The sequence below is a fragment of the Anolis sagrei genome, chromosome 3, assembly GCF_037176765.1.
Source record: "Anolis sagrei isolate rAnoSag1 chromosome 3, rAnoSag1.mat, whole genome shotgun sequence".
Lineage (NCBI taxonomy): Eukaryota > Metazoa > Chordata > Lepidosauria > Squamata > Dactyloidae > Anolis > Anolis sagrei.
Window position 1 is genome coordinate 88,897,430 of NC_090023.1, and position 23,620 is coordinate 88,921,049.

Below are 23,620 nucleotides of genomic sequence, written 5' to 3' on the forward strand. Positions count from 1 at the left end.
TCACTCTGAAATCTGATAGGCTGCTTGGTTGGCCTGCTTGTTTAGCTTTAAAATACATGTAATGTTTACATCTATGCTGCTCACTTTAATCTATAAAAGGAAATGCAGTGTATTTAAGCAAACAACGAATGGTTAAGAAAAGGGGTGAAACAACAGGAAGTGACAGAAATCTACCTTCCTAAGAAGGGAAATTCACTTCTGGAAAAGAGGTCATGGGGAAAATGTGTCTCTTCTGAAGCTTTATCATCAATCCTTGTTTCCACAAGCCAGTTTTTTTTTTCAAAATCCAAATACACAGGAACAGAAAGTGCAGTGAAATCTTCTGAACAGACAACAAAACAAACACCACCTATGCTATCCAAAGCTAAAACAATAGGCAGACAGACAGACAGATGATAGGCTGGAGTAACACTTAAAATGTACCTATTCTGACTTACAAACAACTTCAACTTAAAAACAAACCAACATAACCTATCTTGTTTGTAAGTTGGGGACTGCTTGTATTCCCTTCTGTTTTCTATTCCGGTGACCATGGTTGTGGGGAAAGCTACATGTTAACAGTCTGTTTACTAGGCCTGGGCGGTTTCGTTCGTTAATTTTGTAATTCGTTAAATATTCGTTATTTTTAACAATTACAAAACGATTACAAAACTTATTTTCAAACCCGGAAGTGTTTTTAAATATTGAAACGGCATCCTCCATCTTTTTTACGAGCTTCCGCCCGTTTCGGAAATGATGTTTTAGGGATGGAGGATGCTGGGTGCGCCGGGAGCCAATCCGGTGCTCCCAAGCACCGTGGCTCATTGTGATTGGGCGGGCTGCCCTTTAAAAGCGGCTCCGCGTGGCCGCATTGCTCATTGCTGGGGAAGGCGAGGAGACGGGAGGTTCGGGAGGGAGGCTTGGCTTGCTTGCATTCATTCATTGCTTGCATTCATTCCCTGGGCTGGGAGCAGCGGGGAGGCTTTGCCCTGTTTTCGCCCTATTTTTCCATTTTTAAATATTTCTGAAAAATATATTTTTATTCTTCAAAAAATTCAAAAAATATTCTAAAAAAAGAAAAGAAACTTGTGTGCCTGCGTGTGCGTTTGTCCCTGTCCTGTGGCTGTGTTCGCTCCACAACAGGGCAAGCATTTCATTTGTGTAGTTCCAACCAGTGCGGTCCTTTTGCCAACAGAAAGTGCTATAAGACAGTGCTCGCTCATTATTTGTGTAGTTCCAGTGCGCTCCTTTTGCCAACACAAAGTGCTATAATACAGTGCTCGCTCATTATTTGTGTAGTTCCAGTGCGCTCCTTTTGCCAACACAAAGTGCTATAAGACAGTGCTCGCTCATTATTTGTGTAGTTCCAGTGCGCTCCTTTTGCCAACACAAAGTGCTATAAGACAGTGCTCGCTCATTATTTGTGTAGTTCCAGTGCGCTCCTTTTGCCAACACAAAGTGCTATAATACAGTGCTCGCTCATTATTTGTGTAGTTCCAGTGCGCTCCTTTGGCCAACACAAAGTGCTATAAGACAGTGCTCGCTCATTATTTGTGTAGTTCCAGTGCGCTCCTTTGGCCAACACAAAGTGCTATAAGACAGTGCTCGCTCATTATTTGTGTAGTTCCAGTGCGGTCCTTAGTATGTAATACTTCCCAGATAATTTTCAGAGATTTTTCAAAGTGCAATTTTGGTTACTTTTTGTTACTTTTTCTTTATTTATTTCTTATATTTACTTTCTAAGTTTTTATAATAACATTATTTTTTATATATTAATAATTTATAATTTAATTTTATATATTATTTTTATTATTATTTATAATTATATTTTATAAATATTTTGTAAATTTAATTATATTTTATTTAAATATTTATATTATTATTTATTTCATTTATATAATATATATAATAATATATTATTATATTATATAATTTTATTTTATATTGTATATATTATATAATTTTATATTATTTATTATATTTCTTATTATTTATAAATTATTATTTATTATTATTTATATTTTATTTATTTAAATTTTATTATTATATTATTGTTTTTTTCATTATTGACTCAGTTTTGGCTACTTTATCTTATTACTTTTTTATTTAATATCTTTATCTTAATATCTTGTTCTATTTGATTTTTTTGATTTATTTTATGAAATGATTTTGTTTATAGAGCATTTAGCATTGCGCAATCGCATCCGCCATTTTAACGAATCGATTCGTTATATTAATAAAAAATCGATTTGTATTTAATAACGAAATTAGGAAGTCATTTTTGCGCATGCGCAAATCGCGTCCGCCATTTTAACGAATCGATTCGTTACCACCTTAACGAATCGACCCCGCATCAATAACGAAGTTTCGGAAGTGATTTGCGCATGCCGCCATCTTAACGAATCAATTCGTTAATATTAACGAAATTTCGTAAATACCGAACTTTTTTAAAGGAAAATTTTGTAATTCTTTTAAATAACGAAATGCAAAAACCCCCCAAAAATGAATCGATTTTAGAAACAAATTTTTGCGTTGTTACCCAGGCCTACTGTTTACAATCAGATCACTCAATATTTTATTTTGTTGAGCTTGAGAAGAGTCCACCCTTCCATGTCTTCTTTACATAAATCACCATCCACCAGGTGCTGTCATTAATTCTTTAGATGAACAATTTCACTTTTTAGCAGAATGTGGAGAAAAGTGTGCAGTAGTTATTTTGGAAGCCATTGCAAATATTTTAAAATATATAGATAGAGGTACCAAGAAAGAAAACACTGTTTTGGTGCAAGGTGCATGATAGTAAAAGCATAATCTTTGTGATTCTCCTTTGCATAGAACTCCAAGCTCACTTTGAACCAGCATCGGAAACGGAAGGAGTTGATAAAGATGCCGATGATGTGGAGGAGGATTTCCACCAAGCAGAAGCAGAGCAAAAAAAACATGAACCAGTTGTAGCACCTGGAGCATCCCTGCCCCCTTCTTCTGCACCTCTTGATACTCAACAGCAGCTCAGCTTGCAGTTAAGCAAGCTGAAGCATGAAACCATTAGGTAAACAGGTCTCCCATAATTTGTCTGTATATGCATTTTAATTATGCTCGAAATACTATTAATCGATTTTCCTGTCTTTCTTATATGTATGCTACAACCAGATGAGCTTGCACTGCTTGGGAGCTGGAATTACAAAACTACCAAGCATTGTGGCTGCTTAGCTTGTTGTTATTTGTCATTAAGTTAGTTTGTTTATTCAATATTAATTTATCATTGGCATTACTTCTTCTGCCCTTCTGAATATTTACATCTTAGCACTGTAACCTTTCTTTTAGCCTTAGGAGTTGACACATTAGAGACATGCAGAGAAACCTCTGGTTATATGACAAATAGCACTTTGTATAGAAATTGGCCTCTGCTATGAAAGCTTGAACACATGAGTTTCCAATTACTAGTGAAGCAGCAAGTTTAAAAAGTAAAATTAAAAATAAATCCTAAACATTTTAGGTAGGCCAAGACTAGGTAGAGATGTTGAACATTTTCAGGAGTGGCATAGAGCAGACAATGACCTGTCGATTGCAGCAGCTGCTCTAGATTAGTGGAAACTGGTGGACTTCATGGCCCACACATAGCTTCTAAGGTAGGGATATGTAGGGAGAACTATAAGCATTTAATTCCCGATTGCACATTCATGAGATACATGATTTGAAACAGGGATCATATCTATCTATAGTATAAGGATTTCTAGAAGGAAAAAGTCCATCAGATACAACACTGACCTCTGTTTTATTGTACAGACTCTTGGAAAGCCTGGTACAAAAAGAGGCCGAATATCAGACACTCTTACGGCAAACATTGGACCAAAAAATTCAGGACTTGCATCTCCTTCAGTTACAGTTGAAAACCACTGGTAGGTATGAAAAAGGTGCTTTATATTTATTTTTGGGTTGTGAAGTCAAAGCAATATGCCTTGACTTCTATTTGTTTTAGGAGGTAAAAGAAAACAGGATGCTTAGATAGTATGGTTTTTTATAATGGAATTATTTATTGGATTGTTTCAGGACTGAAGCCACCCCCTTCTTCTCTTGACCACAGTGTAGACGAAGAACTTATTGAATGGTTAAAAGAACAAAGTGCTGATTCAGAAGCAATTGATAAGGTATTATTAAATAGATGAAAAACTCACAGATACTATTCTCTGGATAGTATTTTAAAAAGCTGAAATGATTTGTTTTTCAGTTTCTTCAAGAAGATTATACACTCAGTGATGTTCTAAACCATATTACAAGGGATGATTTAAGATTCCTCAGACTTCGGTAAGAAAATTATTGCATGCATAACTATAGAAGTTGGTGCTTTCCAATATACTTTGAAACTAAAATTATTATTACGTTCCTTTTCTACAGTGGTGGTCTTCTCTGCCGAATTTGGAATGCAGTATTAAAGCACAGAAAATTTTATAATAAAGCCCTGGAAGTGGAAGGTTAGCGCTTGAATGACAAAGGCTGGTAATCCAAAGAAAAAAATGGGGACACATTCCAACTAAGTTATTATTTTTGTATATATGTCTTATAGAGGTCCTGTATATTTTGCACAAAATATATGTTAAACAGACTTTCTACGAAAGTATTATATTTAAAACACAGAAGGACCACAATGTTGTTGTAAATAGCGCTGTAATTTCTCTTCTGAAGTTAGCCATATTGTATTATATTGAAATGTAGTAGAATACACACTGCTCCTAATCATATATTTTTGATAGGTATATGCTATAGTAGCTGGGGAAAATGATTTAGATCTAGAATTGAAAATCAGCCTGTGCACTTTAACTACTAATATTTAACTACAAATACAGTAGCTGTTTCATGAATAGCAAAGGCTCTTGAACACATTTTGCTAACTTTCTGCCACCTTCTGATTAATATAAGCCAGTACAACATGTAGTTTTAAAGAAAAACCCTCAAAGTATCTACCTTTGTGTAAGCCTTCTGGGGGAAAAAAGGATTAACTACTGAACTGAAGAACACATTTGAAAGGTTAAGGTTAAAAATAGGCATGCTGAAAACAAGTTTCTTTTCCTTGGGGAAAAGGTAGAGAAAGATAGACACAGACTCCATGGGAAATACTCAGGAAGTTTTAATGTGCCATTTTTAATATACATATATGATTTTAGATGAACAGCTTTCATAAATACAGCAATCCAAAAAGACTGAAGCTTTGATATACATTAATAAATTTAGTTCTTTCTTGTACAAGTGTCTTTCAGAATTATATTTCCCCCTCCTCTCCCCTGTCTTCTCCACAATACAATGCCTATGTTGCTGGCAAATGGACTTTTACGCCTTCAAATAAAGAGAAGAATTAAACTTCACTATAAAAAGCACCAATTTAAATGGTAACTGGAGTACAAAATTATTTAGCCCACAGATTTGTACCTAATCCACTGATTTGGGCCACGCACCTCAAAGGGTGGTTCTTTATAATAGATATGATTGCCTAGGTCTTCCAGAGGTGGTTCAGGGTCAGTTGTGGCAAATTGTGCGGCATCTTCTATCTCCTTCCTTACTTCTACATCAATTTCCTACAAGACAAAAGAGAAAAAAAAACATCAGATCAAGAAGGCAGACTCCCTCTAAATCTGCACACCACTACTTTAGCACCTAGTGTTTTGGTACACACAATACAAATAAACTGTTTATTACTTGAGTATTCAGGCTGGTAATACAGCCATGGAAAAATCAAGTCCTAACTTTCCAAGATGAAATCCCAATTTACAAGCATACTGTTCATATGCAACCTCTTTCAGGTTTGAAATGAATACCTCCAAAGTAGCTGTGATATCAGAGTAGCTATTTCTGACAGAACACCACAAACAACAGATTCAAGCATTGCAGTGACAACATTACTGGCAATTTGGTGGGCCTCCATCAGCACCCAACCCCTATCACTCCTAGCCAAGAGAGCCAATTGTGTGCAGAGACACACATTCCTCTCCTTGAAGTTAATTTAAAAAACCAATTCTAAATTCTCCCAAGCCTTATATAAGGGTTGGTGTGAGGAACAACTCAGGCAATTCCTGGGCATAGCAAGGGGGAAAAACAAGATCAAATTCCACAAATAAATCAATGACAACACAAAAATAGCACTCAGAAATGGATATTGCCTTCTGATAGGCAATTCTGACCATTTTATGCTATGCCAAAATGTGATTAAATGAGTTCTGGTTTAACGCAATTCCATGAGGTCACTACAATCCATTTTGGAAGTGGATTAAAACAAACCTATTTTGGTACAAACTCTCCAGGAACCAGTTTGAAGCTGGGACAGTGGCTATAATATCTGCTAAAAGTGGCTCAGAACCAAACCCAAGAAGCACAGTATCTTTATCTACACAGACGCCAGAAAAAGCAGAGTATTTTTCCTTATCCAATCAGCTGAGATGAGCTGATATCCATGTTTGTTCAGGATCAGTGAAAGGCTGTGCCAAGGCAAAGGAAACAAGAACAAAGGTGCAGCGTTTCCATAGGAATTATGTAGTTTCCTCTCCTGGGGGGAGCAATCGAGTTTGTTTCCAAAAAGTACCAAATCCCATGAAAAATTAGAAAAAAAGGTTATAACTGGTGTAATGGATTGGACTACCTTAAAGGGTTGTTGTAAAAGATAGACCCAGCTTGCAAAAGTTAAGGAGAAAGGTGGGTGGAGCAAACATGCAGATTCATAGGCAGAAATGCAGTCTGATTGGCTGGCAGGACAGAAGAATGACATTGCACCACTGAGGGCTCTGTGATAATTGGAGGTAGTCTGTTATAGCTGGCAGCACATTGTTGGCTAGGAGTAGAATATTGTGTACAGATCGAAACTATCAAACTGTATCAAATTGTTTTGGTACAGGGCTTGGGAAACTGCATTTCATGGCCAAAGAATACATACCCTCAGCCTTCTTTTTTTATTCCTGTAAAATATGTTCAGATGGAAATGGTACCCTTTGGGAAACAAAGGCTTCACAGCTGTCGACCTTCTGACCAGCTGCATTTTGATGTTTTTAAAGTGCTTCAGTGTTGAGCCCTGCAGCACATATTGGAAGTGTATGTTTTATGGACATCCTATCCTTGAACTGCATTATAAAGTCTCTGTAGAAGCACCCTTAGTGTAACTGAACACTATTTAAGGCAAATGAATTCTAATGATTCAGTTAAGATGTGCTAAACTATTTGTACTGCTACATTCAGAATGAAGGCTTACTACCTTCAGTTCTTCCACGCTGGCTAAGTTATTGTTCACCATTCTGTCCTTCAGGAGAGTAATAGGATCACTCTTGCTTCTCACTTCTTGAATCTCTTCTCTTGTCCGGTAACTGCAAAAAAGGGAAGCCTATGATAAACAGTGTAACAGACAGTTTTTCTTAAGAATATGTACTCCAATGACAACACTCATATTTCTCTTATTGCTGCAATTGGGTAATTCCAGGTGGACTTGTTTTAAAAATTTAGAAACACACACACTTCTAGAAAAGGTGTCTCAAGCACTCCCTTTACATGAAGACAAATGGCCAGGATATCCAGCAATAGAGCTGTACTTATTCCAGTAATTAATAAAAGGAAAGGCTGGAACTGAATCCATTTGACTAGTCCAAAAGGTGGAAACTGTGATTTTTTGTTGTTGTTGCTTACATGTAATGACCATTCTTTCTTTTCCCGCTAAGTGTCTTTTGGTATGTGCATTGTCCACTATGCCAATAAAATTAATGAAACCCTCACCCTGTAGATTTGGAATATCAGAATTATGATGTGCTCCGGATGTTTAGTGACACAATCCAGTTACAAATAAAGGTTTTAAATTATTTCCTGTGCCACAGTTAGTATTGCCCTCAAAGAGGGGCAAATGTACCTCTTCTGTTTCTACGGTGCCAGCAAAGACTAAAAACAGCTGGATTAATGTTATTGAATCAACTTCAGGCCATCAACCAATTTTATTCAGAACTGAAAAAGCAAAGAGAGAGAGAAGAGGCTGGACCCAATTTACGCCTCCACTGCCACCCTGTTTTCCTGTGTTTTGTCTCTTTAGATTGTAAGTCTGAGAGCAGACAACTGCTTTTTGTTGCTTTTTTTTCTTGTACTATATAAATAAATTATGATGATGACAAGCGCCACCACAGCAACAAAAGGCACGTTTCACTCTTGCCTAAACCTACTTGATTTTGGAGTAAGGCTCACCCACCATCAGAGAGCATATGTTCTGTGTTTCTGTGTGACTCACATTTCTGGGCTTGCCTCCACTAACATCAGGGGATTATGCTTAGCATTGACAATCCCATAAACACTGATCCAAATACATGTTAGGACCTCCTCCTCTCCTTGGCTGAGCAGAAAACTGGTTTTGGGTTCTGGTTTAAGGCAAAAATGCTTTCTCACATTCAGGTAATTGCAAATTATGATCTTCAGTCCTCCAGGACAGGAGGCTTCTCTCTTTTGTAGAGAAAGGGGGAAAGTGAAAGCATGAAATTGGCCATATTCTAACATCTGAACTCTGTTGTTGCTTCCATACTGCTCTGTGCAAATTAATAAATAGGACGTGTAATAATCCTTGCTCCAAAGGACAATGAGCAGAAAAATAGTAATGCAAGGGTTAGTCTTAGGGTTAGGGTAGATTACTTTTGATTAGAACTTTACAACCTCTCTAAATATATTCATAGTAAGAAACTTCAGTTTTTCTTTCGAATGCCATTTTTTTCTACTTACTGTAAGGTTTACGGCAGAGATTTACTGAAAACTGCTTATAATACATAAGCCTAAAAGCAATAAGGCAGGAATGCATGAAAATGTAGGCATTTGTCCCAGTGTATTTTGAAACACCAAAAGGCACAATAAATTCCTTTCTTCCTCTATCTTAAGAACAGTCTGAAATATGGAGAGGAGTATACCTGACTCCAGGATCACTCATACTGTGGCCATGATAACGATATGTTTGTAGCTCCATCACAATAGGACCCTAGAAAAACGAAAAGTCACAGGCTTTAATAGCTTTCACTATATTTTACTAATAAAGTTGTCATGACAAATGTGTCTGCAATTTAGGATTATATTTACTACATTAACTGACGTAGATGTGATGTAGATGCAGTAGAATGATAACCTGTGCACTGGACTGTTTTTGTCTGCATCCTGCAATATTTTGCCTTAGCTCAGTCCTAACAAAAAACAAAGTAGCATATAATCTGTAATGTTTATGATTAATAAGGAGAAGCAAAATTTGAGGTTACTGGGGAGATATGAGCCATTTCTTTTCAGGCATTTGGTTAATTTTCAGATATTAATATTTAGCCTCTTCTCTCCTTATGAAAAGAAATTGCTCAAGTCTAACCTACTGTAGAATGTAAATATTCATAACTGAGTCTAATTTAATGCAATGCATCTCGTGCACTTCAGCTGATTTAATATACCTATAGCTAGATTAAAGCAACTCCATCCTTCCTCTTCTGAACATTTTTCTATACAGGTATCTGCACTTGTCCTCAAGCACTTAAATATTTTGCAGTAAATTTATTACAAAAGAAGAAATAAAGTGATCTGGTAGCTGTAAGAGCTTTTCAATATTTTTTTTGTCGTGTCAGGAGCGACTTGAGAAATTGCAAGTCGCTTGTGGTGTGAGAGAATTGGCCGTCTGCAAGGACGTTGCCCAGGGGACGCCCGGATGAATGGATGTTTTTATTATCCTTGTGGGAGGCTTCTCTCATGTCCCCGCATGAAGAGCTGGAGCTGATAGAGGGAGCTCATCCGCCTTTCCCCAGATTCGAACCTGCAACCTGTCGGTCTTCAGTCCTGCCGGCACAGGGGTTTAACCCACTGCACCACCGGGGGCTCCTAGAGCTTTTCAATAAAATATAGTTGATCAATTAGTGAGATCTATGTGAGCTTTCTTATGCATAAAATACATACTTTTGAATATGATGACACACTTGTTTTTATATACATTTGTGTTGCAACAGGAAATACTTTAAAGGAGAAGCAAGTTCTCTGTTTGCAACTTGAGCTTCTTAACAGCCCTCTACTACTTAGTTCGAGACCTATTCTTGTCCAGTTCCTATACCAGGCATGGCTTAAAGTAAAGTTGGAATGCTTTTTGCGTCCATATTCCTTTCTTCAGTAATACTGAAGAAAGGAATACTTAATGCAATATTTCTTGGTTAGCTAATCCACTGTCTCCCATTATGTATTAATCGGTGCTTAAAGGCCTAATACAATCACAGCTTGCAAGCTAGTATTCCAATCAAATACTAGCTCACAAAGTAGTGTTTCTTACAAAAGGTTCTCACTACAGCTGTAATGGGAAACTAAATTAATAAACCTTGGCAGGAATGTAATAAATGCCCAAGAAAAAGAAAAGAGAAAGTAGGCACCAAGATAACTGGACTGAAATCATTGTCCTAAAGAAGCATGAAGTGGTTTTGAAAAAACCAAAGATCCCTTTAATGGCTGTATTGAATTCTGCATGTCATTAGACTGTGCTTTTTCTTTCACCCAAGCACAGGCATACGGGAAGCTCATTTTGTAATTCACATGTAGCTTCTGAAATAGGAGCACCACCCACACACTGTGCAAGTAACCATGCTTCTTTTAAAAACAAAACAAAACTCCAACTTTAAAACTCTCCACTGTACTTAATCTGGTTCATTATGCAATACAAATTCAAAACACATGCATGCAAACTGCAACTTACTTTTCCTGATCTGCAGTGGGCAGCAGCAAATTTTGCTGCTTCTCTGACAGCAAGAACATCCATACCATCAACCTGTTGGTAAAAGTATAAGGCTTGTTTCAAATTTATCAACCCTTATTTTATTTTTTTAAAGATATAAAATCAAATTATTCTTACCCTAAGACCTGGAATAAAATCTCCCCTTTTAAAGTAGTCTGTACTGGCTGCAGCTCTTTCTACAGAAGTACCCATTCCATATCGGTTGTTCTCACAGATGAAAATGCAAGGCAATTTCCACAAGGCTGCCATGTTAAATGTTTCAAATATTTGACCCTAAAATATTAATAAAAGGTTAGTATGTTTTGAGTACTGACATTTGGCTATAGAATTTGAACTGCACACATATATACACTTACTGTTGGCACATTTAACTAATGTAAAGCAAGGTACAGCTGAGAATATATCCTTTCCAACCTTGATTACAATTAGATTCATTGTCTTACTCTAGGATTTCTCAAAGCCACCATACTCTCGTTATTGTCATCTCTGTTCTGGTGCCACTGTGGATTACTAAATTAGTACAATCCAACTGCTTACAATACAAGCATTCCAACCTGTGACGTTTGAGCTGAGTGGGTATACTTGTAAGATGAAGGGAAGTTGCTGTGTTCCTTGTTTCTTCAATTAGGACCTCATTACATTGATGTCCAATTTGTACGCAATAGTGGGGGGATCTGACAAGCAGCAGGGGAAACTGTTGCTCCACAGCGTCCCTTACCCATCCCATTGGGGGAAGATTCGTTGCCTGACTTCCCCCCATGCTTGCCTCTCATGTTCTCTGGGAAGCATCCTATGATGCTTGCAGAACGCTGGAAGCACAGAGCCCGCCAGAAGTAGCCCTATGCCAACTGATGGGCTCTGGCAGGCTCTATCCTTCCAGCATCCTGGAATGCTAAAATTCTGTAATGTGGTGAGGTCCTAAGTGTATATTTGTCCCTCATAGCAATGTCTTACTTGATAGGCTAAAGATATTAGTATTATCATGAAAAGAAGAAAGGAGAAAATAAAATGCAAAAGAAGAACAGTGAGATCAGAAATCTTCACTCATCACATCTATTGCTTGCATATTGTTGATACACCAAAACACAATCTTTTTATCTAGATCAGGCATAGGAATTGTGGAAGTTGAAGCCCAAAACACCCGGAGGGCTGATGTTTGACCATGCCTGATCTACATAAAGCAAAGACTTATAGCTTCTATTCCTGCATCCCAGTGTCAACCTCACTACAGCTATTCATCACACTGGTACATTGGTGTGTTTTTATACAGGTAAGTCCAAAAACAGGATTCAATGATACTCATATTGTGCAACTAAGATATCATTAAGAGGTAAGCTTTTGAGATCCCCCAAAGATTTCACCAGGCATGAGGAAGAACTGAAAGATCCAAATATCATCTTGACTAGATGTAGAAGATATAGAATCCATAGTTAAGACACTTTCTTCTAGCCATGCTTCAGCTGACTGTGTTTATTGGCCCACCTAAATTTAGTGCCCAGCTGTTTTGATATGAAGCTTGCCATGTTTCTTGGTGCTTTTCATCCCAATCAACACAGGAGCCACGTGCTTCAAAAAAAGACAATGTGGAGTTCACTGAATGACTGGCATGACTTTCTCTAAGGAAATGGAAAAAGCCAATTGTTTCTGCATCAATAGGTGAAAATTGGGAGCAACACACCTCAAATAAATTCTTTACTTTTGCAAATTCAATTTTAGGGCTTTAGTCTAACTGAAGAACTTGACACCTCATCACCTAGTCAGGATGATTTTTGGGTTACTCTATTCTCCCCACTTCACAACCTGATAAATAATCCCGGAGGACTCAAAAGTGTGCCCTTTTATAGTATTCTATAAAGGCATTGTAAAACCTTGTTTTTGGATTTTGCTCATGGACAACATAGCTGTGTTTCTTGCCCACAGGGAAAAGAATGTGACATATTTGCAGGACAGTCCACGGAATATGAATTCTCACTACCCATATTCAGAAACACAATGAATTTAAGAGAATATTATACCCAATACATTTTTTCCCTGTAGTTTCTCTGGGCCTAATTAAATATATATATATTTGGGTTACACAGAATAAACCTTGAAAGCTTACTTGGTTGGCAGCACCATCGCCATACAATGTCACACAGATCTCATCTTTCCCAAAGTATTTGCATGCCAATGCAATGCCAGCTCCCAAAGGAACCTAAACAGATTGTATGCAAAATAAGTCAAGCACCAGCATTTTATGAAAAACAATGACAGACAGTTGGCAATAATAAACTATGACTTCAGTTAACAGATGAGGTTTCTTAGAGACTATTAACACCTGAATCCCATTTAGACAAACAGCTCAGAAAGATAACAAAGTCAATGAAACTGAAAGGTGCTCAGAGGTTCAGACGAATAAACAAAATTATATTTGCTAGACTCTCCCTCATCAAAGCTCCTGGACTATTCGGATTTTTCAGTCCCAAATCCAGGGCAAACGACTTACTGAAATAACTAGCTATATTAAGGAAAGCACACAGCTATATTCAATTTAGGTTATACTGAGGTGAAATGGCAAAAACTACTTAACTATTGGACTACAAACCAGTACTGATCAAAAACTGTAGATGTGTTAATCCACTGAGCATAATGAAATTGTAATCTATACTATTTACCCCTTTCACTAAGAAAAAAAGACTGTTTTTATGTATGGGTCTTTCTTACCTGGGCACCAACAATACCATTACCACCATAGAAATTTTTGGCATACATATGCATTGAGCCTCCTTTGCCTTTAGCACATCCACCTATTCGACCTGAAATAATTAAAAATTGATATTTTATATCTGATATGGCATATACCAAAGATAGTTATGAAGCTTGTGGTCTACCAACTAAATGCATTAATTTAAATAGGATTCAGGGACAATAAATATATTCTTAAAATCAATTTTGACAGCAAACATTCTTAAAAGGGGACATATAGGATAAAACATGCATGCTAGTGTCACTGGTTTACATGTCAACAAAAAATGTTAAAACCATGGCATTACTGCAATAAGGTATAGAGAAACTCCAGATTTAGATAACAAAGACCCTGAATACAGGTAGAATATATATGTAACAGATTCAATGAAAATTTAACAGAAAAACTACATGAGGTTTCATAGCTGAGAAGAGATTTGATCCTGTTCCTATCCATTGTGGTACTATTTGTTGTAATATTATACACATTATTTTTATGAAGCACAGACCTGTCAGCTCAGCAAGAATTTCACGAACTGAAACACCACGCGTGTATGTAAAGCCATGAGCCCGGTAAGCCGTGATCAAATGGTCTGTTTGGTTTATGGCTGCCTCAAGTCCAACACAGCAAGCTTCCTATGATATGCAGTTAACAAAAATGGTATATAAATGTCATGAAATAAGAAATTTATGGTGTGCAAAATCCAAATACTCAATGTTTACAAAGGAAATAGAAAAGTTATCTGTATTGAGAAGACCACAATCACATGATTGCAAAGCAAAATGCTGACAATTGAGGGATTTGTGTGATATTTACCATCCTACTTATACATACGCCATAAATGGCTATCTTCATCACATTTTGGAATGTTATGGAGTTGACATAAGAATGTTCATACAAATAATAGAGGGAAAACAACCTGTGAAAGATCTGTACAATTTAAATTAATTGAAAAAAATCTATCACAGAGTATTAAGTAATACAGTACTAAGTATTAGAAATAGATTTTTTTGATCAAGACTAGTCTCCTTATCTTTTCTTTTGTACATGTGTCATTTAATAGCTGTAAAACAATGTGCTAAAGCATATTCTTTTACATTAAGAATTTCACGTGGCCCTCAAAAATTCCAAAAGGCAGAAAATTACCCACTAGACCCACTGAAGTTGTCCACTGCAGTGAAGAATTACCTATTCCCTTGGGAATCCTTTTATTGATCTATATACATAGAGTAGGGACATGGACCTTTCAGAGATGTGCTTTCAAAACAAGTTGATTAAATTGAACCAGAAGTCAAAAGAATTCAGATTATAGTCTCTTAAGTTAGCCACCCACCTGGCCATCATATAAATGACAGAATCCTCGAATAATCTTCTGTTTATACAACTGGTCTGCTTTCAACTCCATGCGCCGAATTGTCTGCATAGTCTTGTAGTACTGCAGACCCTCCTCTCGGGTCATTACAGCTGTTGTGGGTGGGCCCTCCTCCAAACGATGGATATCATGTTTCTGAAGAAACAAGGTCACATAGCCATGTATCTTTGTTCATACCAAGGTGGTCCTTTAAACTTGACTGCACTGAAGTAGTAGAATAATCCTTAAGAAAATCTGTTCACTCCCTAACACAGGGAGTGAACAGTCCACACTATACAATCTAGCTGATAGCTGCCTTGGCTGGTTTTCTTAAAGAATATAAACTTCAGTTACTGTGCACATGGGGGCAATACAAAGAAAGTCTAACACTCCTTCTGTTATCTTTGAAGAAAATACTAATGGAGAAAATGAAATGGGTTATGAAATAGGCATGACAGTGCATAGAACAAGAGAGACTAGTTAGAAACGTCTGTACAAGTGAATGCAGTATGGTATAACCAAACAAGCTGACCAGTAGCACAGACAAAATTAATTGATATTTTATTAGTAATTTTCCCGATAATACAACCACTTATTTAGCTATCTTTAAATATTTAATAGTCACAGTCCCATTTATCAGCTAAATGGAATCCCACAACACATATGAGTCCATGTGTCCAAATTCATCAAAGAAAGATGTGATATGACCTAAATGAATGAATGAGTGAATGGAACTTCTATGTTCAAGGGAAGTATAACATTTCAGCTAAGAAAACAGTGAGCTGAATACCTGGCTAAACATGGTAGCACAGAATTACTGAAGGCCATTTCCACAGAAAGAAAGTGCAAAAAAGCAACAAAAAAAAGTACCAGATTAAGCTGTGAGAATATCTATTTCATGATTACCTAAAGCCCAGCCTTTACTACATGCACTTTTCAATCAGAGGTATATGCTTTTTTCTGAAATCTGCACACTGGAGATCTAGGCTAGGCATACTGGAGACAATATTTTTTGCTCTATTTGAATACGATGGTATCAAAATCCACTATAAACAAACATTACCTTCCTGGAAGAAATTGATGTGCTTACCTTAACTTCGAATGTAGCCTCTGTTGCAAAATCTGCATAATTACGAGAAGCAACAACCACACGGGTAACCTTTTGGGAAAAAAGGAGAGAAGGGAAATTCCACCATCATCCCAACAATTTAAAACCAGTGAATGCTGCTCATGGTATTATACGTTATTTATCCACCACTAGATGGTCCTTGAGTGCTGTTTGGAGAAAGGCTCGTGTGGAGGGTTCCCTAAAGGGCTTGGGTGTTCATTTTGCGCCTTATCTTTCTTCCTTGGAGTCTGCGCTTGTGAGCAATCTTGACAGCCATTATGGATCAGATTAGCCTGTGGTCTGTCCAGCTGTCGTCAGCATCTGTCATGGCTCTTGTGAGGAGCACGTCACACCTGAACTATTATACTACACTGACTCTCATAACTACTACTTATCTATTGCCCATTCAGAATACCAGATCTTGTTGCACCTGTGGATTTCAGATCTACCTTCCTCAGTAAAAATGGCTACTTAGTAAAAATGGCCCAGCTTACTTGTCCGAACGCATCCACCCCTACGTCCCACCTCGTAATCTAAGATCATTCGGGGAGGCCCTGCTCTCGCTTCTGTCAACCGCAGAGATGCGCCTGGCGAGGACGAGAGACAGGGCCTTCTCGGCTGTGGCCCCCCGCCTATGGAACACACTCCCAAATGAGGTAAGATCCACTCCCTCCCTCCTGGCTTTTAGAAAAAAACTAAAATCATGGTTTTGGGACCAGGCCTTTGGGCAGTAGAAGTAAATGTATGCAGCATTTCAGAAAGACAATGACTGGAATGGTGATTTGATGGACGAGACTGTTTTATTGTTTTAATGATTGTTTTATTTCTCATGGATGTATTTTTTAATTTAATTTGTGTCTAATTGTAGTGTATAATTGTAATTGTTTGTACTGGCATTGAATTTTTGCCATTACTTATGTGTAAACCGCTTTGAGTCCCCCTTGGGGTGAGAAAAGCGGTATACAAATACTGTAAATAAATAAATAAATAAATAAATATACTTTTCAAGTAACATCTGTATCAGTGCCTCAATTTTTAAAAAAAATCTAATTTAGAAATCCTAAGTGAAGGACAGAGACTACTAATGTGTGCAATACCTTCACAGAAAACAAGTGCCAGGATTAAGCTTTTCATAAGGGACAGTCCTGTTATAGGTTGACAAGGCAAATAAAAAGTATGGTCATTGGTCAGATAAGGAAGAATTAACGTACTAAAGCAATTATATAAATCTTTGTGGAATAAGGGACATACTGAAGATTACTTAACACTAGCAGTTTCTTAATATACCTCCAACTAATTGTTAGAACTTGTGGGTTAGGGAAAATGTGTCAGGATGATGTAGTAGTTCACAGATTTGATTATCCTAGTTTCAAATCCTTGCTCAGACATGAAGATCCTTGTCACTGTCTTTCAACCACACTTTTCAGTCAATAGAAAAGAACACAAAATTCTGAGTCAATCTATCCATGCAATGAGGTTAGAGGTGCAGAACCACCATGTAAGTGGAAAAAACACTAATAAAAACAGCCTTTATTTTTATTGGAGAGAACATCTCTTTGAGAATTTCTAGTTTCTCCTGTGAGACTCTGTGGCAACCATGGAGTCACAATGGAGGACCTAGTGATACTTAGGGAGCCATATTAATCAAATCTGTGACTAATCAAATCTGTGAAAGTTAAATCCGCAAATGGGATGGGTTGCCTGTATTTTTAAAACTTGTGTGCTCATTTTCAACACTCAAATGACTGCACCATGCTGGCGCTCATCGTAATATCTACTGCATATCGTTTAATGTATTTTAAAATGCAAATAAAGAAGTCATTGTCCAATTTGAATAGTTAGGGTAATATAGAAATAATTAGGAAGCAAAGGCATACATACTAAAACAATCAATATTCTTCCCACCTCTGCATCACTTTAAATCTTGTACAAAGTTCAGAGAATGATAAAATTTTCTGTGTATCACCAGTGCTCCCACCAATTATGATTGTGATGCAACATATAAAAGCAAATAGTTGTTACTGGACATCTTCGGATCATGTGCTAAGTACACTGGGTAAGCAAGGAATAGAGTATTTACATTTAGTTACATCAGTAGAATTAAATGACAGCAGAGCAAGCAACAGGATCACACATCCTGGGGAAAGAAATGATGTTACTTAAATTGACAAATGATTAGGATAATGTGCTTCAGGATTCCCAAAATGTTACTACTTTAGATCAGGCCCCTTCTACACTACCCTTCTATCTCAGGATCTGATCCTAGGTTATCTGCTTTGAACTGGATTATATGAGTCTCCATTGCCATATAATCTGAGATAAGCAGATAATCTAGGATCAGATTCTGGGATATAAGGGCAGTGTGGAAGGAGCCTCAAGAGTGGTCATCCGTGGATTGGTGCCCCTTCCCAAGCCATCAGCTGCCTGTTTCTGGTCAGTTTCCAAGATCAAAAGAAGCAATTGCAACCAATGTGCACAAATATAGTCCCAGTTATATCTGGAGGAGAGGAAATCAACTACTGGTCCTCCCACATCAGACAGCATGCAATGCCTTGCTTTATTTTACACAAAAATTGGAAATGCTCATTAGCCCATATATTTCATGTTTCGTAAGACATAATTTTCTGGCTAAGTAGAACTGAAAGGAATAACATCTCCCAACCATGGAAAATTACTCTTTGGGATCACAACCTCCAGAATCCACCAGCACTTATAGCTGGGAAATTCTGGAAAATATGATCCAAAAATAACTTATTCAAGCTGCAATTTATCGGTAGTCACATGAGCTCTTTTCCCATCTTTATTTGAACAAGACCAAATTGTTACTTCTATAAAGTCATGTTTAAGATAGCATGTGTGTGTGTGTAGACACACAGGACTTGAGTAATTTAAGATATTCCACAGTTTACTTTCTCCAAAGAAACCACATACCATATGTTTTGCAAAACTAAATGAAGTGACTGGTAATAAGAAGAAAACAAATAGGCAAGGCCTGTCTTTTCATCAAATTATGAATTATTACTTGCAGTAAGGAAAGATTATGCAATATATGAACAAAGACCTTACCTCACTAACAGCTCCCTGCAGAAGGCAAATTGGGAGGAAAAGATAGAAAGGAAAATCAACTGTCGTTTAAATTTTGAATTGCTTCATAAATAGTATAAACCGAATGTTATGACTACTTTTAATTAGCATGGTAATAACGTATTAATCTTGAAATCTTTGTGTGTTCATGAGAAACTGTAACATGAATAATTCTCATTTTGTAGTATATAGAATAAATAATAGAATAACAGAGTTGGAAGAGACCACATAAGCCATCTAGCCCAACCCCATGGCATGCAGGAAAATCACTATCAGAGCACCCCCGACAGATGGCCATCCAGCCACTGTTTAAAATGTACCAAGAAAGGAGCTTCCACCACACTCCAAGATGGAGAGTTCCACTGCTAAACAGCTCTTACAGTCAGGAAGTTGTTCCGAATGTTCAGATAAAAACTCCTTTTCTGTAATTTAAACCTACTGCTCCGAGTCCTAGTCTCGAGAGCAGCAGAAAACAAGCCTGCTCCTTCTTCCTAATGAAATAATGTTTCCTTTCAACCTTCTCTATAGATCCAACCATTCAAGCCTTGGATGGTTCCAACTATGGATACAGAATCTGTGTATATGGAGAGGCAACTGTAGTAAGAAAATAGATCAGACAAAAAGCAGAGAAAGAGAACACTATAGGCTGATTACTGAGCAATCTATTAAATTTGTCAGAAACTTAATTGAGAATGACTAAAAAACTTGCCTTTCTTTCTCTTTTTCCCTCTGTTATTAATTCACTTAAATTCTATCTGGGATTAAAACCCACTCAAGTCAATGTACAGACATGTATATATTGAACCATTACTCTTTTTAATTCTTTTTGTCCATAAATTAGTATATTTAAGTGTTGGAAACAATAATCACCATTCAGAACTCACAAAATATGTTTTTAGTATACACTCTTAGGACAATTGCTTCAAGAAAAGAAGATATGACCTTGTATAGCTCTGCCACAAAGATGAGATTGCATACAATGTAACCACCACACCACCACACTTATAAATTGGATTGGGGCTGGCTAATGTCTGTGTGTGCAAGGTTATCCTATTTTCCAATCAAGGGTCAGAAGTGCAGTGTGCCACACAGAGCTCTTTGAAACTGGTCAGGCTTTATCATAAAGCCAATGTCATCTGACAGTAAGGGGTATTTACACATTTGCTGAATGTATTCACTCAACATTTAGTCGATGTTAATTCTGCCCTTGGGTTTTCATGGAATGCCATGTTTCTGTCTGAGTGAATGTGCTCTGTAAATGTGTAAATTCCTGATGTTAGGTTCTGATGCTAGGTTTTGGGTTACTGTTTTCTTTCCCTGATGGTTTAGGTTACAACCACCACCACCCAGCCCCCCCCCCCCAAAACCCCCCAATAAAAAACAAAAAAATAGTGGCCAACATTTCACCTTATATTATTTCTTTAGAACAGTGGTTCCCAACCTGTGGTCCATGGACCACCAATGGTCCCCAACAATGAAAATATGGTTTGTGGCCATTATTACATCTTACCAATATTATTACCTTAGAGCAGCGATTCCTAATTTATGGTCCATGAACCACCAGTGGTCCCCATGAACGAAAATATGGTCTGTGGTCTCACTTACTACACTGTTGCCTCGAAGCCACGCAACAATGAGAGTGACTGGTCCTGCGAAACTCTCTTATAGTGCAGAGGCAACAGGGATATGGGGAGGGGAGAGGCTGACTACCCATGAAAGATTATTATTACCACATCAGCTCTAGATGAGCTCTAGATGAGCTACCGGGCTCAATTCAAGGTGCTGGCATTGGCCTATAAAGCCTTAAACGGTTCCGGCCCAAGATACCTTTCCGACCGCATCTCTGCCTATGAACCCACCAGGACTTCGAGATCTTCTGGGGAGGCCCTGCTCTCGATCCCGCTGGCTTCTCAAGCACGGTTGGTGGGGACGAGAAATAGGGCCTTCTCGGTGGTGGCCCCTCGGCTGTGGAACGCCCTTCCCATGGACATTAGATCGGCCCCATCTCTCATGGTATTCCCTAAAAACTGAAGACCTGGCTGTGTGTGCAGGCATTCGAATAACTAGTACAATGATTGGTAATGAACATAGGAATGAACAATGGATGACGAATCTGGATTATGTTTTTGACGATAAGACGATTGGGTTTGGTTATGGTAGTAATTGTGTACTGAGCGGGTAATGTGTTAAGTTGTTAATTGTTGTTATATGTTGCATTGAATTATTGCTGTTTTTACTGACTGTGAACCGCTGTGAGTCGCCTTCGGGCTGAGAACAGCGGTATAGAAGCAAAGTAAATAATAAATAAATAAATAAATTATTAAATATGGTTTTCTGTGGGCAAGCAAATGGTGACTACTGGATGACATATGTTTTGCATCAGAAGCTAGAGCTGATGTGGTCTGCCCAATGCAATTTTCTGAATTAGTACCCCAAATAACCAAACCAAATCTACACTTGACCCAAACCCGATTTGTAACCCATTTGGTACTACTGTTGGAGAGTGGTCAAAAAAAGGTTGTGAACCACTGCATTGAAATAAGACAGACACAAGTAGGGCAGCAGTGTTGCAACTATATCAAAACAGAAACTGGGCAAAAAGACATACCTGAAAAGAGACAGCTTCCTCTCCACAAATATGGAAAGGAGTGGGAAGACACCTGTGCTCTCTTTATATTGGTCACCTGTGTGTATGCCTCCGTCTGTCAACTTATGGCAACCCCATTAATTTCATAGGGTTTTCTGAGACAAGAAATACTATTCCTGTAGTGTGGAATGTTTGCCTTTATTTTACCCTTAAACATGTGATGCCATATGGCAGCCTGATTATCCAGAAAGCCACTTCCATGTCCTTTGGCACAAACTGGAGACTCAGACACAAAGCAATATTAATGTGTTGCAAGAAGCATAGTACAAAGTAGGCATATCTGTATTGTGTTAGTATAATGTTTTATTTTGTACTGCTCTTTGTAAGAGCTTAGGGTCTTATTGTGCTTTAGAAAGGAGAATATTCTTAATACATCTGTGGTTATGAAGTTATGGCCAAAACTATTCTTAATAATCTCAATGTATTGTTGAAGGAATATTGTTTCTTCCATTCCCATTCTGTAATTTCTGTGTGCTTTTAGTCACCTGTTGATTTACAATAAGTCTATAAATATTTAGTATGTCTTAAGCAGTAAATGCCCAGTAGAGTTTTTCTGCCAGCCATAAGTCAACCTAATGGCAGGGTTGCTGAGAGTTTTCCAGGTTGTATGGCCATTTTCCAGAAGCATTATCTCCTGACATTTCGCCCACATCTATGGCAGGCATTCTCATTTCCAACAGACTCCTCAAACCCCTGAGGATGCCTGCCATAATGTGGGTGAAACATCAGGAGAGAATGTTCCTTGAACATGATCATACAGCCCGGAAAACTTGCAGCAACCCTGCCACTAGGTTGACTTATGGCTGGCAGAAAAAACTCTACTGGGCATTTACTCACAGCAACCCAGTGATTATGAAAGCTTTGGACAACACAACCTAATGGGAGATAATGACAAAAATCCAGCAGCCACTGGAAGGTAAGCAGGGTTGGCCCTGCTAGTAGCTGGATGGGAAGCCAACACGGTCGTAACTCTATGCAGTAACAATCTATCTGTCTGCAGCATCTGCCTTTTTTCTGTACAGCTTTCTAAATAACCAAGCATTGTTGGTTTTTCCAGGGGACTGTGTGTTCTTATGGGCACCAGTTGCCCTGACACGACAAATAAATAAATAAATGGGCGCCAGTTTGAGCGCTGGACTACAGGTGCATCTTCACTGTAGAACCAATCCAGTTGGGCCCCATTCCTAACTGCCCTGGCGTCTTGGGGGTGGTCGTTTTGCATGGCCTTGAGCCTTGCCTTTCAAAAAGCGCAAGCCAAAACTCCCGTGGCTCCACAGCGCTGACAGTGTAAGCAGAAACCTCAAGGGCACTCTGAGGAGCCAAGGAAAGACACCGGGTGACCTCGGGCAAGCCGCACTCTCTCAGCCTCAGAGACAGGCAAGGGCAAACCCCTTTCTGCCAAGGAGGAGGAGGAGGGGAAGGTGGAGGAGAGGGTTCGCTCGCCATAGGTCAGAAACGACTGAAGGCCCAAGCCTGCCTCAGAGGAGGGCAGAGAGCTCTTGAGGGAGAGAACTCTTCTACAGGGCGCGGCCTCCTCCCTCCTCACCTCCCCGCGTCGCCCCTCCCCCCGTTGTTGTGCGCGCGACCCCAGCTGTCAGCCACGCGCCCCCTCGGGAGTGCCCGTTTCCCCCTCGCCTCGCGCCCCTGGCACGTGGCCTTGGGAAGCAGGCAGGCAGTCAGTCAGTCAGTCAGTCAGTCAGTCACGGGGAGCCCTCTGCCCTCCGCCTCCCCCCGCTCACTCACCGGTTTGTGGGCAGCCGAGCCCTTGGGCAGCAGCAGCAGGCGGGAAAGGGCGGCCAGCATCTTGCGCATGGAGGGCAGGGCGCTCACCGCCACATACACACGCCGCGGCCTGCTCTACCCTCGGCTGCTCCCAGCCCCGCCGCGCACCGGAGGAAGGAAGGAAGGCAAGGCCGCCGAGTCTCCTTCAACCTCTTCTTCCCTCCCTCCTCCCCTCCTCCTCCTCCTCCTCCTCCTCCTCC

The 23,620-nt window shown here is 38.7% G+C and overlaps 2 protein-coding genes across 4 annotated transcripts in view; one reads left to right on the top strand and one right to left on the bottom strand.

The window, feature by feature from the left end:
• Positions 1–5,351, top strand: part of MAP3K15 (mitogen-activated protein kinase kinase kinase 15) — an 88,775-nt gene extending 83,424 nt beyond the window's left edge. For both annotated transcript variants that reach the window (XM_060770068.2, XM_060770069.2), the window contains 5 exons: positions 2,815–3,028; positions 3,766–3,878; positions 4,030–4,127; positions 4,208–4,284; positions 4,375–5,351. In XM_060770068.2, the coding sequence (XP_060626051.2) occupies positions 2,815–3,028; positions 3,766–3,878; positions 4,030–4,127; positions 4,208–4,284; positions 4,375–4,456 (584 nt within the window). In that variant the 3' untranslated portion in view covers positions 4,457–5,351. The remainder of the gene's footprint in view (positions 1–2,814; positions 3,029–3,765; positions 3,879–4,029; positions 4,128–4,207; positions 4,285–4,374) is intronic.
• PDHA1 (pyruvate dehydrogenase E1 subunit alpha 1) lies at positions 5,089–23,620 on the bottom strand. Of its 2 annotated transcripts, XM_060770070.2 has the most exons (12): positions 23,382–23,620; positions 18,974–18,988; positions 15,890–15,958; positions 14,782–14,955; positions 13,957–14,083; positions 13,427–13,518; positions 12,825–12,917; positions 10,841–10,996; positions 10,685–10,756; positions 8,889–8,956; positions 7,214–7,322; positions 5,089–5,549 (listed from the first exon to the last, which is right to left on the bottom strand). In XM_060770070.2, the coding sequence occupies exons 1-12, from the start codon at positions 23,448–23,450 to the stop codon at positions 5,385–5,387; spliced, it is 1,209 nt and encodes a 402-aa protein (XP_060626053.1). In that variant the 5' UTR covers positions 23,451–23,620; the 3' UTR covers positions 5,089–5,384. The 2 variants fall into 2 exon arrangements, with proteins under 2 accessions (XP_060626053.1, XP_060626055.1); XM_060770072.2 differs by lacking the exon at positions 18,974–18,988 and having other exon boundaries at positions 23,382–23,619.

Excerpts from the sequence above, each read along its gene's own strand:
- PDHA1 (XM_060770070.2), bottom strand. The coding sequence starts at position 23,450 with ATGCGCAAGATGCTGGCCGCCCTTTCCCGCCTGCTGCTGCTGCCCAAG. Across the intron at positions 14,956-15,889 it reads AGGCTACATTCGAAGTTAAG|AAACATGATATCCATCGTTT; the intron begins GTAAGCACATCA and ends TTGTTTCTTCAG. Across the intron at positions 12,918-13,426 it reads ATGGTATTGTTGGTGCCCAG|GTTCCTTTGGGAGCTGGCAT; the intron begins GTAAGAAAGACC and ends CAATCTGTTTAG.